Source organism: Camellia sinensis, chromosome 8 (genome assembly GCF_055761805.1).
Source record: "Camellia sinensis isolate YWXY chromosome 8, ASM5576180v1, whole genome shotgun sequence".
In the NCBI taxonomy this organism is placed as follows: Eukaryota; Viridiplantae; Streptophyta; class Magnoliopsida; order Ericales; family Theaceae; genus Camellia; species Camellia sinensis.
This window is the reverse complement of record NC_138968.1, coordinates 30,860,001-30,882,165: the sequence shown is the minus strand read 5'-3', so window position 1 is coordinate 30,882,165 and position 22,165 is coordinate 30,860,001. Positions and strand designations below refer to the sequence as shown.

At 36.4% G+C, this 22,165-nt stretch overlaps 2 protein-coding genes across 8 annotated transcripts; both read right to left on the bottom strand.

The window, feature by feature from the left end:
* Positions 1–6,111: 6,111 nt before the first annotated feature.
* On the bottom strand, positions 6,112–7,972 carry LOC114281211 (cullin-1-like). The gene is made up of 5 exons (XM_082882399.1): positions 7,822–7,972; positions 7,648–7,725; positions 7,394–7,483; positions 7,224–7,272; positions 6,112–7,073 (listed from the first exon to the last, which is right to left on the bottom strand). The coding sequence occupies exons 1-5, from the start codon at positions 7,945–7,947 to the stop codon at positions 7,060–7,062; spliced, it is 357 nt and encodes a 118-aa protein (XP_082738525.1). The 5' UTR covers positions 7,948–7,972; the 3' UTR covers positions 6,112–7,059.
* Positions 7,973–8,002: 30 nt separating this feature from the next.
* On the bottom strand, positions 8,003–14,421 carry LOC114304622 (beta carbonic anhydrase 5, chloroplastic-like). Of its 7 annotated transcripts, none has more exons than XM_082882395.1 (9): positions 14,153–14,418; positions 13,645–13,920; positions 12,765–12,825; positions 12,601–12,636; positions 10,028–10,094; positions 9,756–9,917; positions 9,623–9,671; positions 9,372–9,485; positions 8,003–8,630 (listed from the first exon to the last, which is right to left on the bottom strand). In XM_082882395.1, exons 5-9 carry the CDS (start codon positions 10,033–10,035, stop codon positions 8,286–8,288), a joined length of 678 nt encoding a protein of 225 aa, XP_082738521.1. In that variant the 5' UTR covers positions 10,036–10,094; positions 12,601–12,636; positions 12,765–12,825; positions 13,645–13,920; positions 14,153–14,418; the 3' UTR covers positions 8,003–8,285. The 7 variants fall into 7 exon arrangements, with proteins under 7 accessions (XP_082738521.1, XP_082738522.1, XP_082738520.1 ...); XM_082882396.1 differs by lacking the exon at positions 10,028–10,094 and adding an exon at positions 9,156–9,208 and having other exon boundaries at positions 14,153–14,405; XM_082882394.1 differs by lacking the exon at positions 10,028–10,094 and having other exon boundaries at positions 13,645–13,931; positions 14,153–14,421.
* Between the last annotated feature and the right edge of the window lie 7,744 nt (positions 14,422–22,165).

Sequence of the window (22,165 nt, the reverse complement as noted above, 5' to 3'; positions counted from 1 at the left end):
ACTACTCTCAAAGCTAGCAAGTAAACCACTAAGCTCTCCCCGCCCTCGCGGATCACACCCCGGTGGCAAAACACTACCAACCCGGTCTCCCAAGAAATGGAAACACTCCCCGCTCGGAGTACACACAGTTACCCTCTGACGGTAACAATCTATAACAGCTCGGTATGACGATAGCCAGTCCATACCCAAAATAACATCAAAACCCCTCATGGGCATGACAACAAAAGCAAAAGGAAGCCTACGGTCGGCGACCTCTATATCACAACCTCTACATCCGTGTTCCAACACCAACTCACCCCCAACAGGTGACATAACACAAATAGGAGATGCTAATGGTGCTAACTCCAATTCCAACACAGATGCAAATGCAGCAGATACAAAAGAATGAGATGCACCCGTGTCTATCAACACACTAGCAACCGAGTTGCAAAACAGAAAAGTACCTCTCACCACTGATGGAGCCGGTACTAAATCCTGCGCGGTAACAGCGTATACGCGCCCTGTAGGCCCCTGGTCTACCTGCTCACCCCTCGGAGCAAACGACTGCTGAACAGACTGGGATGACGAAGCTCCCGGATTGGCCCTCGAGGCTTGCACAGACTGAGCAGGCTGAAAACTCTGCGTCTGCCTAGAACCAGACGCCCCTGAAGTGGCACTCAACAGCGGGCAAAACCTCTTCAGGTGCCCGGGCTGACCACACTGATAACAAGACAAGGGCTGCCCCCTGCCCAAACTCTGACTCTGCGGTCTAGCTGACGTAGAAGCAGCTCTCTGACCCCCACCCTTCTGCGGGCAAACCGAAACCTTGTGACCCAGCTGGCCACACTTGTAACAGGTGAAATCCCCCTGACTACCTCTCCCGGAGCCTGCACTCGGCACTGGAAAGGTCGATCTAGCCACACCACCCTGCGACTGCTGAGGGTTAGAACCCCTCTGCCTCCTGCCATCACCCTGGCCATCTTGGCTCCTCTTGGAGCCTCTCTGCCCCTCATCCTCCTCCTGCATCAAAAGCTGCATATGAGCTGCAGCATCTACAAGGTGTCTATACTCCCTGATGAAAGACCCACCAACTCTCAACTTGAGGCCCCGCCTCAACTTTCTCTCGAACTCATAACAACGGCGTTCCTCAGACGCCACCAGTTCAGGTGCAAACCTGGACAGACTGGTAAAAGTAGCCTCAAACTCGGCCACTGACAAACCCTGCTGATTAAGCCGGCTGAACTGGTCCCTCAGCTTCTCCCTAGCTGCCGCAGACAAAAACCTCTCCTGAAAAGCATTCACAAATGCCTCCCAAGTACCACCAACACGAGCCTTCTCGTATTTCCACCATTGACCCGCATCTCCCTTCAGCTGGAAGGATGCCAAGGTCACCTTCAGTGCTCCGTCCTCGATGCCAAGCATCTCGAACGTCTTACTCATCTGCTCAAGCCACTCATCTGCCTTCAGTGGCTCCTTAGGATCCCCAACAAACTCATCCGGATTCGACCGGAAGAACTCCCTCTTCAAGAAGGAAGGCCCTGCCTCAGCTGCCTGATTCCCTGCTCTGAGAATACCCAAAGCTCCTGCTATCTCCCGGGCCAAGGCACTCATCGCCTGCTGACCCACTGGCTCGGCCACATTGGCCTGACCAACCCCTTCCTGTACTGCCGGAACGTCATCCGGTACAGGTACCTCCTGCCTCGCAGGTCTACCACGCCTAGCACCTCTTCCTCGTCCTGACATCCTAAAAAAGGTAACGAAGACCATTAGCACATTCACAAATGTGCCGAAGCTATAACACTCGCGTCCTAATGCATGGACAACTGTAATTCACTCCACGTAAGCACATAAACACATAAGCACTTACGAATTTCATTTCCGGATAATGATAGTCCCAAGGCGTTACTAGAGTTCCAGTTAGAAACAGCATTGATCAAGTGCCTTTCCAACAGGACTCACAGAAACCCAAGGATCCAATCAACATCCTAGAAACTAAATCCCATACCCAAATAAACACATAAGCATGTTATCAATTAAACACATAGCATGTGATACTACATCTAAGTCTCTACCAAGCGAGACAAACCCATTGTGATACTAATCACTTCCCATGTACCCAAAGTATTCGAACCCGGTACGCTCTGATACCAAGTTGAAATGCCCCCAAAATAAGAACATTAAACCCAACAATAAAGACATGCATTGATAAGTAAAAGTACTCACATCCTTCTATTAATCAGAAATAATCCTTACAAGTATTACATGTTAACAACAAAAGCAAATGCCCTACGGGCTTACAGCTTTCCAAGTTAACACTTGGTTACAACAAAAGAGTTCTAACTCATTTATAATTTAAGCCCTTGGCTTGAAATTACATGTAATACATCAAAAGTAAAGACAACACAAAAAGTCCGCCTCTGGCCTCCCAAGCTATGTCCTTGGAGGTGGCATGCTACCTGCACCTGAAAATGATATTCCCATATAGGGTGAGCCACAGCCCAGTAGAAATACACTAAACCAACCATGAACAATGACTAAAAGATTAGCAATTGATAGATGGCCAACACTGATACATCCATATAAATTACATTATATGATAAACGACTTATGAGTCCAAGTTACTTTTCATTTTCCCTTTTCAACAGATAAGCATGTTAGCTCTATCGTCATTTCAACAGATATGTATAACAACAATATCCCACATTCACAGACAAGCATATAAGCTACATCCACATGTCACAAAGATAAGCATGTTAGCCCTATCTTCCACTTCTCTAGACAAGCATACGAGCTATATCTACACTTCTCAAAGATAAGCATATGAGCTCTATCTTCATTTCTTTAGACAAGCATATGAGCTCTGTCTACGGAGTTCATCCCCCATCTCCTCCCAACACTATCCGGTTTAGAGGTACATCCCCCATCTTCCCCTAAACCGCGGAGTACATCCCCTATCTCCTCCTCTACACACAACACATATAAACACAATGGTTCTATATGCAATCAACCAATACATAAATTTAATGTATTCAATTCACCGTCATACACTATGACTCATTCAATCGATTAGTTTTAGTTTGCCTAATCATCATGCATTGTCTACAACAATCACGACTATCCTCCACCGATAGCCCAAAGCAGTTATCTCTAAACAGAAAATAAATGCACAATGGACATTTAATCAACATTACAATTCGGTGAGTGATGAGTAATTCAACTACACCCTTTAACCCCGTATATTTCCATATCATCATTTCCATTTCATTTCCTCTTCTCTAACGATTAATCATCCCAATTAACCAAATGATGTAAATAGGTCAAATTCCATAATTTACATTTCAACCCTTAGGGTCCCATTTTCATCAATGATTCAACAATTATTCCATTTCTCTATGCCAAACATGCATCTAGGTTTATTATAAATAAAACCCCAACTTTTGTAAAATTACACAAAAGCCCCAAACTCTCGTAAAATTACCCAACCAAACCCAACATCTCAAAATACTAAAATTTAGAGACAAAGACCATAGAAAGGAGTAGGTTATCCCTACCTCAAATTCGGAGCCCCAAAGAAGATGAAGACCAAAATCAAAATGCTCCAAATCTCGAAATTTTCAGATCAAAAGGAAGCCCTCGACGATCAACACAACTTTCGTGAAGACAAAAGGTGAGGAAACGATCTTTACTAGATCAAATCTAAGAGAGAAGGGCCGGTTTAGAGTGAGAAGCTCTGAAAATGGCTTTTTGGAAAGTAAGAGAGAGAAAAGATCTTGAAAAAGTGATCCAAAAGTCGGATCTCGGACTTATATAAAAGTCACCCCGCTCGAGCGTCCAAACTCCCGCTCGAGCGTCACTCACAGACCCCAGCTCGAGCGTCCAAACTCCCGCTCGAGCGCCGGATACATACTCCCAGCACTTTTACAGAACCAGGCCTTCGCTCGAGCGCCAACTTCCCCTGCTTGAGCGTCACACACAACACTCCCGCTCGAGCGTCCAATCTCACGCTCGAGCGTCCAACACTGCACAGGAAATACTGGACGGGTGTTTTCCCCGCTCGAGCGCCAAAATCCCCGCTCGAGCGGACAGGCCAAAATCTGGGCAACTAGTTTTGGTTTCTAGACTCAACCAACTTGCAACACACCTGCCCAACACATCCTATAACTCAAATACAAATTAAGAACGGATGTAAACAAGATAAAAATCAACTACCAACATCCACGGACACAAGTCCGGACCACGGTAGATCAAGGGTAAACCCGGGATCGCTATATGTGGATTTTGATTTTCTCCGTTTCGTACTTGTAATGGAAAGATTTCATTATATATATATATATATATAAATTATTGCCTAAAAATCATGACAAAGAAATTGAATTCTTTGAAAAGAGATTAGCGGTGCGGGTATGAGTGTTAAAAAAAAAAAATAGACCAAATCATCACGCGCACCAAAATCAAGCTCCTTTTACTGTGTAATTAATTTGAGTAGGGGTAGGAAAATTGTCGAGCCAACTCAAGACCGAAGTCTATTACAATGTTGGTTTTGTAGATGGAGATGCTTTGAGGACATTTAGGCCATGTTTATTTAAATAGATATGTGCTTGGAATTAGACTAGTAACCCAATAAAATTATTAATTTGATATTTGGTTAAAAAATTAAAGTACGAACTAACAATCTATTTGGATGTGCTATCTCACATATGATGGACTATTCAATCCCACATAAAGGATATGATATAAATTGGGAGACTAAGTCAAAATCTGGACTAACTTATAAAAGGACCATAATAGAGGTATTATGGTCAATATATTGGATATCTCATGTCCTATCCATTCCAATCCCCTTAAACAAACATCGGATTGGATAATATATTATTAATCTCTCGTTATAATCCTAACTCAATCCAAACATAGGATACAATGCACAACCTAAAGAATTCGTAGTCATATGACTATTAGTCATAGGAATGCTAATCCAATCTAATCTAGTCCGTCCAAACAAATAAAGCCCTAGAGCATTGTTTAATATAGGATTAAAGTGCAAAGTTTATTGAAAATATGTAAAAAAAAATTAAAAGAGTTTGAAAATCAATGAAAAATATTTTAAAATGAAAGAAAAGTGTCTTATATTTTTAATATTTTCTTTTTACCTTTTTGTTGTATTTAAAGACACTTGTTTTGTTTTGTTTTGTTTTTTGTTTTTTGTTTTTTTTAAATTTTTTTAATGAGTAAAAAAGAAATTTTATTGATGAAATCTAATGTAAAACACTGACACAAACACCATTAAACTAAAGGTAACTGAAAAAAGTACCATAGTAAAAATTTTCAATCCCAACTAATTGGTACCAAGAAACTAATCCAAAAGATACTTCTTAACATGAGTTTTTAAAATGTGGCTATGTTTTGGTGATTCTAGGTTGGCTTGGCTATGATGTTTAATTCGAAGAATTGGGTGAGTATAGGAGGTTTACTCTATCAGTTGCAAGATTAGATCTTAGGAGACTCCAAACTTCTGAATAATTAATGGTAAATAAAGTCAAAAAATGCACTTATTTAGAACATCTCAAACCAAATTATAAATACATCTCTTGATATTTGTCTAAAATACAAATTATCTCATGTGGTTTGAAAAATTATAAATATCCTATGTTAGAATTTTCTATTTAATGAAATTAGTTTAAAAAAAATGAAATTCTTAACTGCTCACATATATAATAAAATTACTTGAAGTATTAATTGAAATAAATTTATGATATTATTAAAAATTGTTAATTAACTTGATAATTTATTAATAAAAAAGGCTATTTGTTATAAAATAGGAAACTTCAAAGGGTAAAACGTAATTTTTAAAATTATAAGGAAAAATTTATATTTTAAACAAACTCAAGAGAAGTGTATTTATACAAAAATGCTAGATATTCCAAAAAATTTTATCAAAAGTTCTACCAAGGGTGTGGTTTGAGTCTCACGCCCATGTGAGATATTTGATAAAAACTTTGATAGAATTTTTAAAATTTCTAACATTACTCATATTTATAATTTATCTACATTCACTACAAGAATTAACACTTTTGCCGACCAAAAAATTGGTCGCTAAAAGTCCATTTTTGGTCGGCAAAAATTATCTGCGACCAATTTTTTTGGTCACTACTTTGGTCGCCAATTGAGGGTCGGCAAAAGTAATTTGCGACCAAAATTTTGGTTGGTCGGGAAAAGTCGGATTTGCCGACTAAATTTTTGGTCGCGAAATATATCATTACCGCGACTAATTCATTTAGTGGCTGAAACACTTTGGTCGCGAAAAGTGATATTTTCCTGACCAAAAAGTTTGGTCGCCAATGATCACATTCAACGACCAAAAAGTTTGGTCGCCAATTGTGACATTCCGCGACCCAAAAAGTTTGGTCGCCAATCGTGACATTCCGCGACCAAAAAGTTTGGTCGCCAATTGTGACATTCCGCAACCAAAAGGTTTGGTCGCCATTTGTTACTTTTCGCGACCAAAACTTCTGGTCGGCAAAAGTGAGTTTCCACGACCAAAAGCTGTTTTGGTCGGCAATAAATGTATTTTTTGCGACCAAAACTCTTGGTCGGCAATTGTCATTTTTTACGAAAAAAAATTATTTATTTGTCGCGACTAATAAATTGGTCACCAAAGTAGGAAAATAATGCACCTGCAATTCCTAATAATTCATTCAATCCATAATAAACCTATAATTTTAAAGCATCAATCAAATTAAGTGAACAACCTTGGTTAATGATGCCACCTTGGTTAATGATGCCACCACATCAAACAATTATTTGTACCCCCAAAGTCAAATGTAGTGCTAAATTTTGTACATTGCCATTCATTTAATTAAAATCCAAATTTAATTTCCTTCAAAAAAAAAAGAAAAAAAAAAAGAGTATATAACTTGTTAACCAAGTCCAATGTAATGGCAGATCAATCATGAGCCTTGTGAAATGCACCTCTTCAGAAGACAAATTGCACAAAGACTATGGTATCTGAAATAACACAATCAAGATTACATCACCTTCTTATTGCTGGCTGCATCTTCCGCTTGTTTAACCAATGCTGTACCTTCAGCAGTAACATGCTGCATAAAGAAAAACCCAGCCAAACTTCAAAATAAACAAGGGGAAGAAACAAATAATACCAGAGGCACAATGCTACATTCTTTACAGAACAATGTACTGCAAGTTAAAGACCAAAACCTATTTAAATATACTAGAAACCGGATTTAAACCTCCAGGTATTTTGGAAAAGAGCCTATACATCCTTGATAAATCCTCTACCTACAAGAGAATAGGAAAAAAATGTTAATAAACTTCAGTTAATTGCAACTGAAATAACAGCAAGAAGGCTTGAATAATAACATTGTCCAAGTCTGATAAAAAAAATGATCCAAATGACTACCTTGTCATCCCTAAGCAATGCATGACATCCAGAGTGCTCCTGCTTGAGCAATTGGGTTGCATAAACAGACAACAATTCATGTTGAACTTTCTATAGGAAGACAAAATTACCTATAATTATAACAGTGAAAGTGCATATCTTCAAAATTGGCCTGAAAATAAATAAATAAATAAATAAAAGAAGTAACCATTAAAAGACTAATTATTATTGGGTAGAAAGAAATTTAGTATGACTTTACAAGAGGAAGAACAAACCTCAAGCAACTTCAGCTCGCTACTAGAATGTAGGTAATGAGCAACCCTATCCTTCTCTTGTTTCAAACACTCCTCAACCTAGAGTTACAAAAGGATTTTTTAGAAATTATATAGGATTATCAAACAAATATATCTGACCTTAACAAGAAAAAAAGAAAATGAATAGATGTTTACTTTCAACATATAATCTGGACAGGAATCTTCCAAGATCCAGTTTGAAGCCTTTCGAGAATAATAATCTGCGGTATCTTTCAGCATATCTGCTTCAAAGTCATTCTCACAATGATCCATTTGTCCCATTCCGATCTCAACAAATATATCCAAAACAAAGTCATGAGGATGGCAAGAAGGACTGCCCACTATAACTGAAGTACCCATGAGGATGGCAAGATCTTTCAATCAGAAGGTAAATGAACAAGCAAAGTCATGAGAATCATGTGGAATGTATTTTCACTTCTCATTTAAACTAGGCTACCAATAAATGAAATAACAGTTTGTTTTTTGTTTTTTTTTTTTTTAAAAAGAACCATCTCTAAAAATAAAACAAGAATAAAACCATATAGTACTTTCAGCATGACTTTCAAATCAAACCAAAATATGTTTATCAGATTCGGAGATGTGTTGGAGTCATCATTTCACTAACATACATTGTGATGTTCAAAAGAAGCAAAAATTGAAAAGAAAATAGGAACAAACCTCAAGACCAAGAAATGGTTCATAGCTGATATCACAAGAGTATGGTGCCCCAACATACTAGATGCAAAAAATCCATAGTATGATAAAGGTAATCCAAATCCGAGAGCATAAACCAAAGGAATACTTGCGCTTGCTTGCTTACTTGCGCGCATGTGTAAGAGTGAGAGAGAGATGAAAAATAGAAAAGATTGGAATTGGCCAAACCTTGAATTTACATCATCTTGCATGCTCATAAGGGCACAAATACCTCCACAGCAGCTGTGGCCAATGACTAGTATATTTTCAACCTGTAGAAAACTTTATATTTACCAAAATGTTTTCCCATCAAAGTTTGTCGCCAAATAGAGTGGCCAATTTGTTTGACACATTGATATCAAGAGGTCAATTACAGCAATTCCAGTCATCTAATATATTTGTGTACGATATTAGTGACTTAGTCATGAAACACAGAGACATATATTTTTTAATCATGAATCAGCAATTCCAGATTATTCATTATTGCAACTATATCATAGTCCACTGTAAGCAACTCCAGAATGAGAACATAAGCTTCATAATTGGTTACTAATTGCTATACTTTTGCAGACAATTCCCTTTCTCCAAACTTATTCTTACTTTATCTCTTTTTTTTTTTTTTTTTTGAATGACACATGTCAAATTCTTTCAGATTTTTGAATTCCTAACATGTCAGCTGCAGTCCCAGTCAATGTGCAGACCATAAGCAACCAATAGTAACTACACACATTTTTTCTGCCTTGGTTAACAAAGAATAAAGCAACTTGGCAGAAGATTTGTCTACAGAAGTCACTTACTTCTAGAGAATTGACGGCAAATTCAAGGGCAGCATTTGTTTTGTTGGTCCATTCTGCATCAGAAAATAAAAAAGCATAGGCCTATTCAGAATTTTGCTTCTAATACACTTATTACAACCATATATTTCCGTTTTCCCACATTTATGCTTACAATAAATGAAGAACTAGTAGTACTAAGCTAAAGCCAAGAAAACACAAATGCAATGTATATGGTACCTCAAATGGGGGCACCAGATTTGCCACATTGCGGACTACAAAGGCTTCTCTGGGTTGAAATCCTAGGATGTAGGAGAGACAAACCCTAGAGTCTGCACAAGCAATGACCATGAACTGTTCTTGCAAGCATCAGTTAAGAAAATCTTAACCAGTTCAGCACAAAATTGAGGCAAATTGCCAATGTAATCCCCAGATGGCTCCAAAATATATCATGGACTAAAAAAAAGTTAACCCTAAAAAACCCATCATACCTTCGGTGCTTGACTCTTGGCAAGATTTTCATAGCATTCCAAGTTCTCCCTGTTCAAAGAAAACATCACATCAGGGAAACTCAATTTTCTGTGAAGCTAAACAACAAGATGTCAGAATTATAAGCTTGCTTACAGGAATTTCTGCCTTTTGAAACTCAGAAACTGATGTTTCATTTCATTGAACAGATCAGACCCATTTTGAGTTCCTATTATGCTCTCTTGTTTGCTATTTGTGAGCCCCTCAGTCAGCCCTGGTGGTTCCATCGAGGCCTTCAACCTCAAAACAGGATTGCTTCTGTGAATTCAATCATGGAAGGTAGAAATTAAGAACAGGATACAAAACATGTTACTATGTTTAGTATCGACAAAATACATAGTGCATATGTTTCAAATCAAATCAAATACATTCTCATCTTTTGGGCTCAATCTCGAGGTTGCATGGTAGCCTGTAATCTTAAAAAGAATGACTTTCCTATAAATCAATAATCAGACAATAAAATTAGAAGCTTATTATGTAAGAGTTAACACAACAAAGAAGAAACATGGCATTAAGCTCCTCCAGTATAACCTATGAAGCACAAATACTTTTACAAGAGAATTGTTTCCATATCATACAAATCACATCCCAATACAAAAAAGAAAAAGACAACAAAACGGGGAAAAACAAATAAATTACTAAAACTGAACCAAAAAATAAAAAACACACAACATCAGATGCCCTGACAGTGACAAAAAGTGAATCTTATCCACCAAAAAAGAGGAGAAAATATCAATTTAACACACAGTTTCTAACACATAGAAGATCCTTCCAAATAAGAAAGAAATAAAGATTGAGAACCAACAAAGCAATTGATGTTAAAGAAGATATACTGTTTTAGGCAAAAAATGCACAGATACATCTACAGACTCTATGTTCTATGCTTCCATGATTTTGTTGTCCACACAAAGTAACATGAAAGCGAATGTAGCTAAAACAGAAACAAGCATTAATCTATTTATTTATAAGCAGCAATTAACAAAGCCAAAGATGATTTCAAGACTACATAAATCCGATCGACTAATTACAATCAAGCAATGATGAATTCAAATCAGATGTAAAACCGAACCATAAATCTAATCCGATCATCGTTAACTCAAAAACTAAGGAATACATGCAAAAGTACTTTTTTTTCCATTCATTAACCAGGATAGGCATATGAAATAGTATGATATAATGAATTTTTTGAAAAGAACCAATCAATTTTCAGGTTGAAAACCAGACAACTCTCAATTATTAAAGAAAAGACAGAGAACACAAACAGTTCACTTTTGAGGAAATGCAACTTCAGTGGTAGATGCAGATCTTACTTTTGAAGATCCAAAAATATATGAAATTGTACCACACAAAATAAACAACATACATTGTAATTACCAAGTAATTCATAGAAAATAGATTTAAACCACACGATGTAATTAGACTAGGGAGTACTGAAATATACAACACGGAGAAATAAACCCAAGAAACATCTGATTTTTGGAAATCGTCTTACTTTGACTTAAACTAAGTTAACCTTTTAGAGAAGAAAAAGTTACATTCATGCAGTCATTATCCATAGTGGCTGTCCAGTGATTTTAAATGCTCAAGGCACACCAAGGCGCCAGATTCAGGCGTAGGCGCAAGGTGAGGCGCACCTTTTTGGTAAGAAATAGATAAACTAATAATTCAAACTTGAACAAAAGCAAAATGAAAGAACACAGGTAAATTGTAGAAGAATTCTCAAAGCCATAAAAGCCACATATCATTCCAAATGCAAAATAGTCAACATTCAACAAAACTAATAATTACTAAGCTTTACTCTAATAGTCATTCTGTATCAAATTTTATTGTCCTTAGATAATTTATTGCTTGTACCAGAATAACCTAAACATTAATAATCACAACATTATTTTAGCTAACAGTTTTTAAAGTTAGAACTTTAATTTTGAAGTTAGTAATATTAATTTCACTATTTGACTTATAAAAATATGTCTATTATATGAAAAGTATAGTGATACGGCATGAAAAACTAATACTTGATGGAGAGGATTATTTCATCGTTGGCGACATCTACTGACCATAAGAACAATTTAGCCCACCATAAAACAAACTACAGCTTGATGGTAGTTAAATTTTCAAAATTCACTGCACCTTATAATTATAAATAAGTTTCATTAGTTATGAAATTAGCCGTAGAGAATGAGGAAAAAAGACTAGACATAGATCGGAGCACAGTGAAGATCTTAGCTCATAGTATAACAATCAACTAAATGGTAAAAACATAACCCTTATTTCGTGTATTTCCCTTGAACCCATACCTAAATGTGGTCCATTAGGTAAGCCAAAGGCACTCCTGCCTTCCTAAGATCCCACAAAACTCAGCCTATAGTTCTGACAGATTAGAAATGACAATCTACAGAACAAGCAGTCTCATTAAATAAACAATCACTGTAACTCTTATCAATTCTCGAGTCTTTTTAAGCCAACATACTAAAGTTAAAGTTACTCTTAATTATCTCCCAAAAGCAGATAATTCCAAGAAATTATTCAGTGACTTGAATTCCTTGAACATTTAACTGTGATAAAAATAAATAATACTCACAAATTCAGCAACAAAGTGTTGAACAAACTTGATTAGTTAGAGATATTATGAAAGGAAACATATTTCATTATGCCACTTAGATTGTTTCGTGCAGTGCAGTGCCACTTAGATTATTTCATTATGCCATTTCATTATACCACTTAGATTTTTAAACCTTTTTTTTTTTCTTTCCCATTTTGTCAATCTTTATTTTGAACAGCTACAACAAGCAACAAAGTTTGGTTCCTCCTCAAAAGATTGTTTTTTCCATGAAGGATGTTAATTATTAAAGAGAATGCGAGGGGAAAGAAACTATTAGAATCAAAGTAAATTTCAGGGCTTGAATAAATGAAGTAATCCTGTGTTTAGCATTGTCATAACTTTGCATCAGTTCTGAATACATCCCAGTAGCAGCATCTGCAGGTTTAAAAATAAATAATTAGTCAAATAAATGTGAAACGAACAATGCACAGAGATCGTAGAGTGATACAAAGTGCAATCAAAGGCAAAACCTTAAACATTGTTAAGAGTGAAATATATCTTACGAGCACATTGGGCCGCAATCTTTCATACTCCCATCTTCAGGTCTTGTCTAACCACCAAAACCTGCCATCACAATTTCCCAACTTGGAATTTGGAAATCAGAATTAAAATAAAATAAAAAATAAAAAAATAAAAACTAGTAAATGCATGAATCATCTTCAAAGTCAAATGAAACCAGTTATATCTATATCTATACCTACATCTTTCACCTTTATGTGCTCACATGACTATATAAGAAATTGAATAGAATCGTATATATCTTACAACACTGCAATCAAAAGTCCACTATCAAAGTAACAATAAACTGGGTATATTATTCTCTGCTTAGCAATATTTAGGAAAAAAATTAATTAACCAACAATTTGGGCTTGTAACTATCATCTGTCCACTTACGTTTATTAACTATTGTAATTGGATCACCCAAAAAAAGCACTTTTTTGCAATTATATTGCAAAATATATATATACAATAATAAGGAAAACGGAAATGGCCATTGTCCAGTGCTGGTCTACATTAGTCGAGGATTCCAGATTTGGTGGATTGGTATGGATCTAACTTTTCTTCTTATTTACACAAAGTCGTAGTTCATTGCACTAAAACCCACATTCTCATGGTTATAAGCTCGAATTTTTAACAATTATATTAATAAAACAGGATGTCTTAATTTTTGATTATGTAAAAAAAGTGTAAAAAGTTTTTTCTCAGCTTGCTCAATTTTTTTCATGTTGTGTTGTTGACACAAAATTCCAAAAACAAAATTACACTAATTTCACCCAACATATTGACAGATCAACCCACTGAAATAAATCATCCAAAGAATGGTCACACTAATCACATCAAAATCAAATTAACTTCATGATAGAAATGAAGAAAAGTACTTACACCAAAATCAGAGAGCTTGAATTCGAGATCGCGAACAAATGAAACCATAAAAGGGTCTTTAGGGTTTGGCACCAGAACTTCATTCGCAGTTATAATCGCTTTAATATGTTCCAAATTCACAACAATAGCCCTCTCTCTTTGGAGAATCGCAGAGGGGTTCGAGAGCTCTGGTTCAACAACCCTCAAATCCTGAGCCTGGACTCCACTCCTCCGCATTATCTCTTGCTTCCCAGTTTATTGTTACACTGTCTTGGAGTATGAATATCATCGACTCCACTATCAAAGTCCTCACCATTGACACATAACACACAATCAGAAATGAACAAATAAACTAAGAGTCACAGATCTTAAAAAAAAAAAAAAAAATCACCATTGACACAGAAATGAACAAAAAATCACCATTGACAAACAATCTTAGTCACACAGAGTGACACAGATCTGAATAACACAAAAAAATCAGAGATCGGAGAGGAAAGAGAGACAGAGACAGCGACATAGAGATCCGTACCTGGGAGGTCGATCGGTGCGATGAGAGTATGAGGTCGATCGGTCAATCTTGCGATGAGTGAGAGTCGATCTCTTGCGAGGTTGATCGGCCGAGATGAGTGATGAGATGAGAGTGAGAGAGTGAGTATGAGAGACTGATCAGATGAGAGTGAGATGAGAGTGAGAGCCTGAAAAACGAGAGAGAGTGTGAGAGGAGAGCTGCGTAATGTGTTTTTGAGTTTAGGGTTTTTTTCCTTTCTTTGTTTTGTTTGGGTATAGATGAAGTGAAGTGAACGGTCCAGATCTTCTGAAAAAAAAAAAAAAAAAAAGGTTATGCGGGCGGGTTGGTCGGGTGCGGTTCAAACCCGCAACCCGCCGACAACCCGAAAATTAGAAATATTTCAAATCGCACTCTATCCTATTACATTTGCGAAACCGCCCATACGCGTACGGGTAGGGTCGGGTAGGACGGGTTGTGCGAGTCGAATGACCCTATGCCCAGCCCTAATTCCCACCTCCACGTTTCAAATTTCCTTCCCAAATTTTTGGCGACCAAATATCATATTAGTCGCAGAAAAGGTACCTTCGCCGACAAATTTTTTTAGTCGCCAAATCTCAATCAATGGCGACTAAAATATTAGTCGCTAAATGTACTAATTTGGCGACCAATTTTTTTTGGTTGTTGAAAATAAGTTTTTGGCAACCAAATTTTTGGTCGCCCAAAAATATGTGACCTTCCGCGACCAAATTTATAGTTGGTCGGCAAAAACATACCACTTTCTGCGACCAACTCATTTTTTGGTCGCCAAAATATAACCTTTTGCGACCAATAATATTTGGTCGCCAAAAATAATGATCATTCGCGACTAATTAATATTTGGTCGCCAAATGTCATTTTTTTGCGACCAAAATTTTTTTGGTCGACAAAAGTGGTCGACAATTGTGTAAATTCTTACAGTGATTTTTTTTAATATTTACGATGCCATCTAATCCAAGCCCATCATAGTTCCATAATTATTGCCAGGGTTAATTACTGGTAGGTCACGTTATAAGGATACATGTAACCATTATGTCTTACAACTATTTGTATGGAACAAAAAGTCTTATCAATTTATCGCTAAAAGTTGGTTCTGTCAGAATCGTCGCTAAGGAGATCTTTTGTGATAATTTTATGAATTTGTCGCTAAAAAATGATAATTAATAATATTTTTTGTGACGAATTTTTCAATTATCGTTAAAAATGAACAATTAGTGACACTTTCTTATGAAAACGTTGCTAAATTTTTTTTTAAAAACTAGTATTTTGTAATAACAATTAAAAATGGATAGAACTTTTTGGTGCACCAAAAAGTCCAGATGCCTTGTGTTGCAATCTCCCTAATAAGACTTTTTAGTCATTTACAAATTTTGTTATACGGACATGTGTACCATTAAGTTGCATAAACGTTTATATAGATTAAAAAGACATAAAAATTGATAATTAATGACGCTTTTCTAAAAATGTCACTAAAAGTTTAGAATTAGTTGCTTTTTTTTTGTTGTAAATCTATCGCTAAAAAACAACAATTAGTGACATTTTTATGCGGTGATTTTCTAAATCTATCGCTAAAAATGACAATTAATAACTTTTTTCTGTGACAAAATTTTGAAACTGTTACTAAAAACAAACAATTAGTGACCCTTTTTTTTTACAAAAATGCAACTACAAAAAATTGAATTTTGTAGTAATAATAAAAAGTAAATAGGATTTTTTGATGTACCAAAAGTCAAGATGACTTATCAGTGCACCTATCTTCCTAATAGGACTTTTCAGCCTTTCACACTTAATTTTTAATTTTATCACAAACTACTTTACCACACATTTATATTATAGGATTAAATTCATTTACCTCTTTGTGAATTGAGGTCGGAGCACTTTACCCCATAGTCAGAAAACTTTGAAATGGTTTTAGACTAAAGTGCTACTATTAGTTTTTTCATTCAAAATAATGGAAGGTGTAGGTGTATTACACACAATTTTTTAAAGTGAGTTTGGTTTGTTTGTTTGTTTGTTTGTTTGTTTTTGTTTTAAATTAGAGTGAAATCAACAACAAAAAGACAGTTTTATCTTATTTTCTCCAAATCTAAAATTTGATTTATATGTTAATTAAAATATAATTAAGAATTGACTTAAAATAATATTAAATAAAAATATAAAATAAATAATAATTAAGAATTGATCTAAAATATAATTAAATTAAGATTTGATTAACATGTTAGGAATTATAATAAATAATTAAGAATTTACGATTAGTTGTTATCTAAAATATAATTAGATTAAAAAGTAAGTAATTACAATAAATAGTTAAATATTTAGGATTAATTGTAATCTAAAATGTAATTAAAATAAAAACAAAAATTACATTACATTACATAATTAAGAATTTATAATTAATTATGATTTAATTGAATTAATATTAAACATTACAAATTATATGTATGAGAGATGAGATTGAAAATAACAAAAAAAATATAGGATTTTGAGATATTATAGTTAATTTACATCTATAGTTAACGGTGTTAACGAGTTTAGTGATATTATAGTCATTTCATATGAAATCTTTCTAGCTATATTTGAACCAAAGTGGGGTAAAGTGCTCTGACCTTGCCGATCAAAAAAAAAAAAAAAAAGTGCTCTGACCTTAAACGACAAAGGAGTAAAATAAATTTTGCCTTTTATTTTAAAAGTAACACTAGGTTTCATAAAAAAATAACATGAAAAGTTTCATAAAAATTCTCCACCATTAAATTAGTTTGTAGTATTTTATTGTATGTTATACAATCACATACACTAATTTATAACATATCAATCATAGAAGACTACACAAAACTAAGTTTATACTATTTGCAAATTAAGATTTCAAAATTAAGATATGCTTACATTATGGTAAGTTGTTTTCTTGTTTTGTTACCTACCATACTAGATTATTTAAAAAAATTTCATAAAACTTTTCTTGATATTTCTTTTTTCTTTTTTTGATCAGCAAAGAAAAATTTCATTTAATAGTATGAAATTAAAAGTACAGGAGGATGAGATGCATTGAGAGAGATTCGGAAGTATAAAAATACCCCTACTACTGCTACTCGCATCCATACAACCAACCCCTAAGCCTCTTGATTTTTTAAATAAAAAAGTTAAGAAGAACTTAACAAGATTAAAATACATGAATCCCCACAAAATAACCCACAAAGACACCCAAAACAACTAACAAACTAAACAAGACCCACGTCACAGCTGCTAAACAAACTAAAATAAAAGAACTAAACTAAAGACACCCAAGCAGCCCGAAAGCAACCCCGCCTCTGCCAAGACCATGTCACTACTGCTACAACTCCCCATGCCTCACACCTCTGCTGCATCAACTTCCCATGCCTTAGCTGCATCAACACCCTACGCCTCTCAACTCCCAATGCCCACTCCGGCCGAGAAGACTCCAAAGCTACCACCGGGAAGACTACACTTCATGACTACACCTCCTCAGCCCACTCCACCACCGGGAAGACTCCAATGCCCACTCCTCAAGACTACACCTCCTCTGCTGCAATAGGTCTTCTTCACCCAATACCCACGCCCTGTTGCCAAACTCCGAAGCCAACACCGGAAAAAGTCCAAGCTGCTACTACTCCTCTCCCTGAAACAAAATCCTAACGGCTGAGGCTTACAGGAAAACTTTGGAACCAACAGGTCTTCAATCTCACACCGTGGATCCACACACCCACCGAACACCGACCACCCGCTGGGACACCTCCATACATATGGTAGAACTTCACCCCTCAAACTCTCACTCGAGGAAGAGCGCTCGAATGACAACCAGACAGAACTGGATCGCCTACGATTCCCTTGTTTCCGCCCAAAAAGCACATCCCTCAAACTCTTACTCGCCAAAAAGCGCTCGAATGAAATACCAGGACGCCCTTGTTGAATTAGCTATTACGGCAAAGTTGAATCACAAGAGGACAAACGATGACAAACCTGTGCGGCCCCTGAAGAAAAATCTGGACACACCAAACACTCTCCCGCAGCAACAAAACACACCTAGATGGGGAGAAATGGGGGACTCAAGTTTATTGAAAGAAAAAAACTAACAAGACAACCGCTGAAACGAGCTAGGCCAGCTGACCGCCATAGCCAAAGGCGGCGGCCAACTGACCCAAAAAGAGGCCGGAGAAATGGGGGACTCAAGTTTCTTTATGAAGCCTAACATTATGCAAATTATTTGGGGTGATCTACTTTAGATAATTTTTTTATCTTATTTAGGTCACATCACTTTTTATTAGGGTTACATCACTTTTTAATCACTTTGCATATCTTTTTATGAAAAAGTTAAAAAATATACTTATTTAAATTATTTCAAACAACGTTTATTTATTTATTTTAAATAAAAGATAAGGTCTTTTGTTTAGATTTGTGTTTGGTTGTCTCAAATTCTCTGTATCACACCAGTTACATAAAATAAAGTAATTAATTAATTACGTGTTGGAGAACATAATTTAGGGCGGAAAAACCAAATGAATGGAACAAAGATTTTGTGTAAAGAAAACAATAAACAAAGCGTTAACATCAATATCAATTGCATCTCCTACGTTAATTGCGAAGCCAAAGTCTCTTATTAAAACTGAAAAAATAAATATGGAGAGAATAATTGACAGAGCAAACAGGCTCTTTGTTTTCAATTGTATTAATCCTTACGGGGAGACTCCATTTTATAGGAGTGATTATACAACATTTGCAAGACAATATAATAAAAAGCTACTAGACAACATAATGAAAGGCAACAATCATAATTAAAGGCACAACATATAAAACTAAAAGTAGCCGAAAGGAAATGGCACTAACTAAAGCAAATTGCACTATCTAAGGCATCTGATGACTACTAATGACACACAAATATAATATATACATTATATATATTATATATTATTAATAATGAAAAGAAGCTTGATTTCAAACACTCCCCCTCAAGCGACGTTGTAGATGTTAATCATTCCCAATTTGTCCGTCAGATCTTCAAAGCTAACTCGAGCAAGAGCTTTTGTGAGAATGTCAGCCTTTTGGCTCTTTGTTGGAGTGTAGCTGACTTGAAAAACTCCTTCTTCAATCTTTTCCTTGATAAAGTGTCGATCTATCTCCACGTGTTTAGTTCGATCATGATGAACCGGATTCTTAGCGATACTGATGGCGGCTTGGTTGTCGCAGTATAAAACCATGGGATGCTCAGATGGAACCCGTAATTCTTCTAACAGTCTGTTCAACCAGATTCCCTCACAGATACCTAGGGCCATAACACGAAATTCTGCCTCAGCACTACTACGGGCTACCACTGACTGTTTCTTGCTTCGCCATGTAACTGCGTTCCCCCAAACAAATGAACAATAGCCAGAGGTTGATCTTCGATCAGTCACTGAACCTGCCCAATCTGCATCTGAAAAAATCTCAATTTTTCTATTTGTTGTTCTTTGGAAGAAGAGACCCTTTCCTGGTGTCATTTTTAGGTACCTCAATATTCTGGTCACAGCAGTCATGTGTTTTTCGGTTGGATTATTCATGAATTGACTGACCACACTAACAGAGAAGCCGATGTCTGGCCTTGTATGAGAAAGATAAATGAGTTTTCCCACAAGACGTTGATATCTCCCTTTATCACTTGGTGCACTACCGTCACTTTCTTCCAGTTTGATAGTTGTGTCCATAGGAGTTTCTGCCGGCTTGCATCCTAGCATCCCTGTTTCATTTAGTAAGTCTAGAACGTATTTACGTTGTGAGACTGCTATACCTTTCTTTGACCTAGCAATCTCCATTCCAAGAAAGTACTTAAGATTTCCAAGATCTTTAATCTCAAATTCCTTTGTTAGGAATTTTTTAAGTAAGCCAATTTCCTCTTCATGATCACCTGTTAGAATTATGTCATCCACATAAACAATGATAATTGCCAATTTCCCTCCTAGGGAGTGCTTCACAAATAATGTATGATCAGATTGACATTGAACAAAACCATACCCTTTCACTACCTTAGTGAACCGCTCAAACCAGGCCCTGGGAGATTGTTTGAGACCATACAGGGATTTTCGGAGTCTGCAAACTTTGTTGAAATTTGATGTCGTCTCAAGTCCAGCAGGAATGTCCATGTAAACTTCTTCCGTTAAGTCACCATTGAGGAAGGCATTTTTTACATCAAGTTGGTGAAGTGACCAATCGAGATTAGCTGCCAAGGATAAAAGGACACGAACAGTGTTGAGCTTGGCAATTGGAGCAAAGGTTTCTTGATAGTCAATGCCATAGGATTGAGAGAATCCTTTAGCGACCAACCGAGCTTTATAACGATCCACATTACCATCTGCCTTGTACTTTACTGTGAAAATCCACTTACATCCAACTGGTTTCTTACCTCTTGGAAGATCAGTAATTGCCCAAGTACCATTCTTTTCCAGAGCCCGAACTTCCTCATTGACTGCCGCCTTCCACTGAGGAGACTTGAAGGCTTCCTGAATATTCTGAGGAATGGGTATCTCTGTGATGCTAGAAGTGAAGGCACGGAATGAAGGTGATAGCTTATCATAAGAAATAAAGTTCCCAATGGGATGCTGAGTACATGATCTAACTCCTTTTCTCCAAGCTATGGGCATATTAAGAATACTGTTTTCTAACTCAGAATCAACAGTACTATCTGTGGTAGGACTATTGTTACCTGGAATGTTGCTTGGATTAGAACCCGGTTCAGCCTCATGGGATTGTTGAGAAAGTGCTCCTTCCTCCGTGTCCTCTTGGATGTGCTCATTATCCCGCAAGTCAACAATGAACTCAGAATTTTCGGCAGGTAAAGATTGATTAAATGACTCTTGAGGTGTGTGATTTTTGGTGGTGATGGATGGCTCACTAAATGACTCAAGGGTCCAAAATTGATGTTCCTGGGTTGGAGTCTCCCCCTGAATGACGATTTTAGGATAGTAAGACTGGGTTTCAAAAAATGTGACATCCATGGAATTATAGAATTTCTTTGTGACCGGAGAGTAACACTTATACCCTTTTTGATGTGAAGAATACCCAATGAAGATACACTTGAGCGACCTGGGATCAAGTTTACTTCGATACTGGTGATGGATATGAACAAAGACAGAGCACCCGAAAATTTTTGGTGGGATGGTGGAGATGAGGCGAGTAGTTGGAAAGGATTTTAGGAGGAGTTGACAAGGGGTTTGGAAATTTAGTACCCTAGATGGCATCCTATTAATAAGGTAGGCTGCTGTAAGAACAGCTTCCCCCCAGAAGAATTGTGGAACATTTGTGGAAAACATTAGCGATCTGGCAACATCTAACAAATGCCTATTTTTTCGTTCAGCGATGCCATTTTGTTGTGGGGTGTCAACACATGAACTTAAGTGAACTATCCCTTCTTTTGCTAAAAATTCTCCTAGAATGGAGTTGAAATAGTCCCGAGCATTATCAGACTTTTGAATTTGTATTTTTGACTGGAATTGTGTCTGAATCATAATGTGAAAATTTTTGAAGATTTGGGTTGTTTCAAATTTGTCTTTCATGAGGAAGATCCAGGTTAATCTAGTATGATCATCTATGAATGAGACAAACCACCTAGTACCAGTTACATTTTTTATTTTGGATGGACCCCAGATATCACTATGAATTAGTGAGAATGGACGAGACGCTTTATAGGATTGTATGGGAAAATGGGACCGTACATGTTTAGAAAATTGACATATCTCACAATCAAAAGGTTTTGGATTTTTATTAAATAATGAAGGAAATAAATGCTTGAGATACATAACATTAGGATGACCTAAGCGATAGTGCCACAACATAATTGCTCTATCGTTATTTTGACACGAAACCGAAAAAGAACTACCACAAATTGCCGTTTGAGGTTGTTCCTGTGGATAGTGGCGTTCCTTAAGGATGTAGAGTCCAGAGCATTCCTCAGCATTGCCAATCGTCTTCCCCGAATCCAAATCCTGAAATTCACAATGAGTTGAGAAAAAATTA

Excerpts from the sequence above, each read along its gene's own strand:
- LOC114304622 (XM_082882394.1), bottom strand. The coding sequence starts at position 12,790 with ATGAAAGATTGCGGCCCAATGTGCTC. Across the intron at positions 9,486-9,622 it reads CCAAGAGTCAAGCACCGAAG|TTCATGGTCATTGCTTGTGC; the intron begins GTATGATGGGTT and ends TTGCAAGAACAG. Across the intron at positions 8,631-9,371 it reads ATCTGGTGCCCCCATTTGAG|GTTGAAAATATACTAGTCAT; the intron begins GTACCATATACA and ends AGTTTTCTACAG.
- LOC114281211 (XM_082882399.1), bottom strand. The coding sequence starts at position 7,947 with ATGGGACAAATGGATCATTGTGAGAATGACTTTGAAGCAGATATGCTG. Across the intron at positions 7,484-7,647 it reads GCGAGCTGAAGTTGCTTGAG|AAAGTTCAACATGAATTGTT; the intron begins GTTTGTTCTTCC and ends GTCTTCCTATAG. Across the intron at positions 7,273-7,393 it reads CATTGCTTAGGGATGACAAG|GTAGAGGATTTATCAAGGAT; the intron begins GTAGTCATTTGG and ends ATTCTCTTGTAG.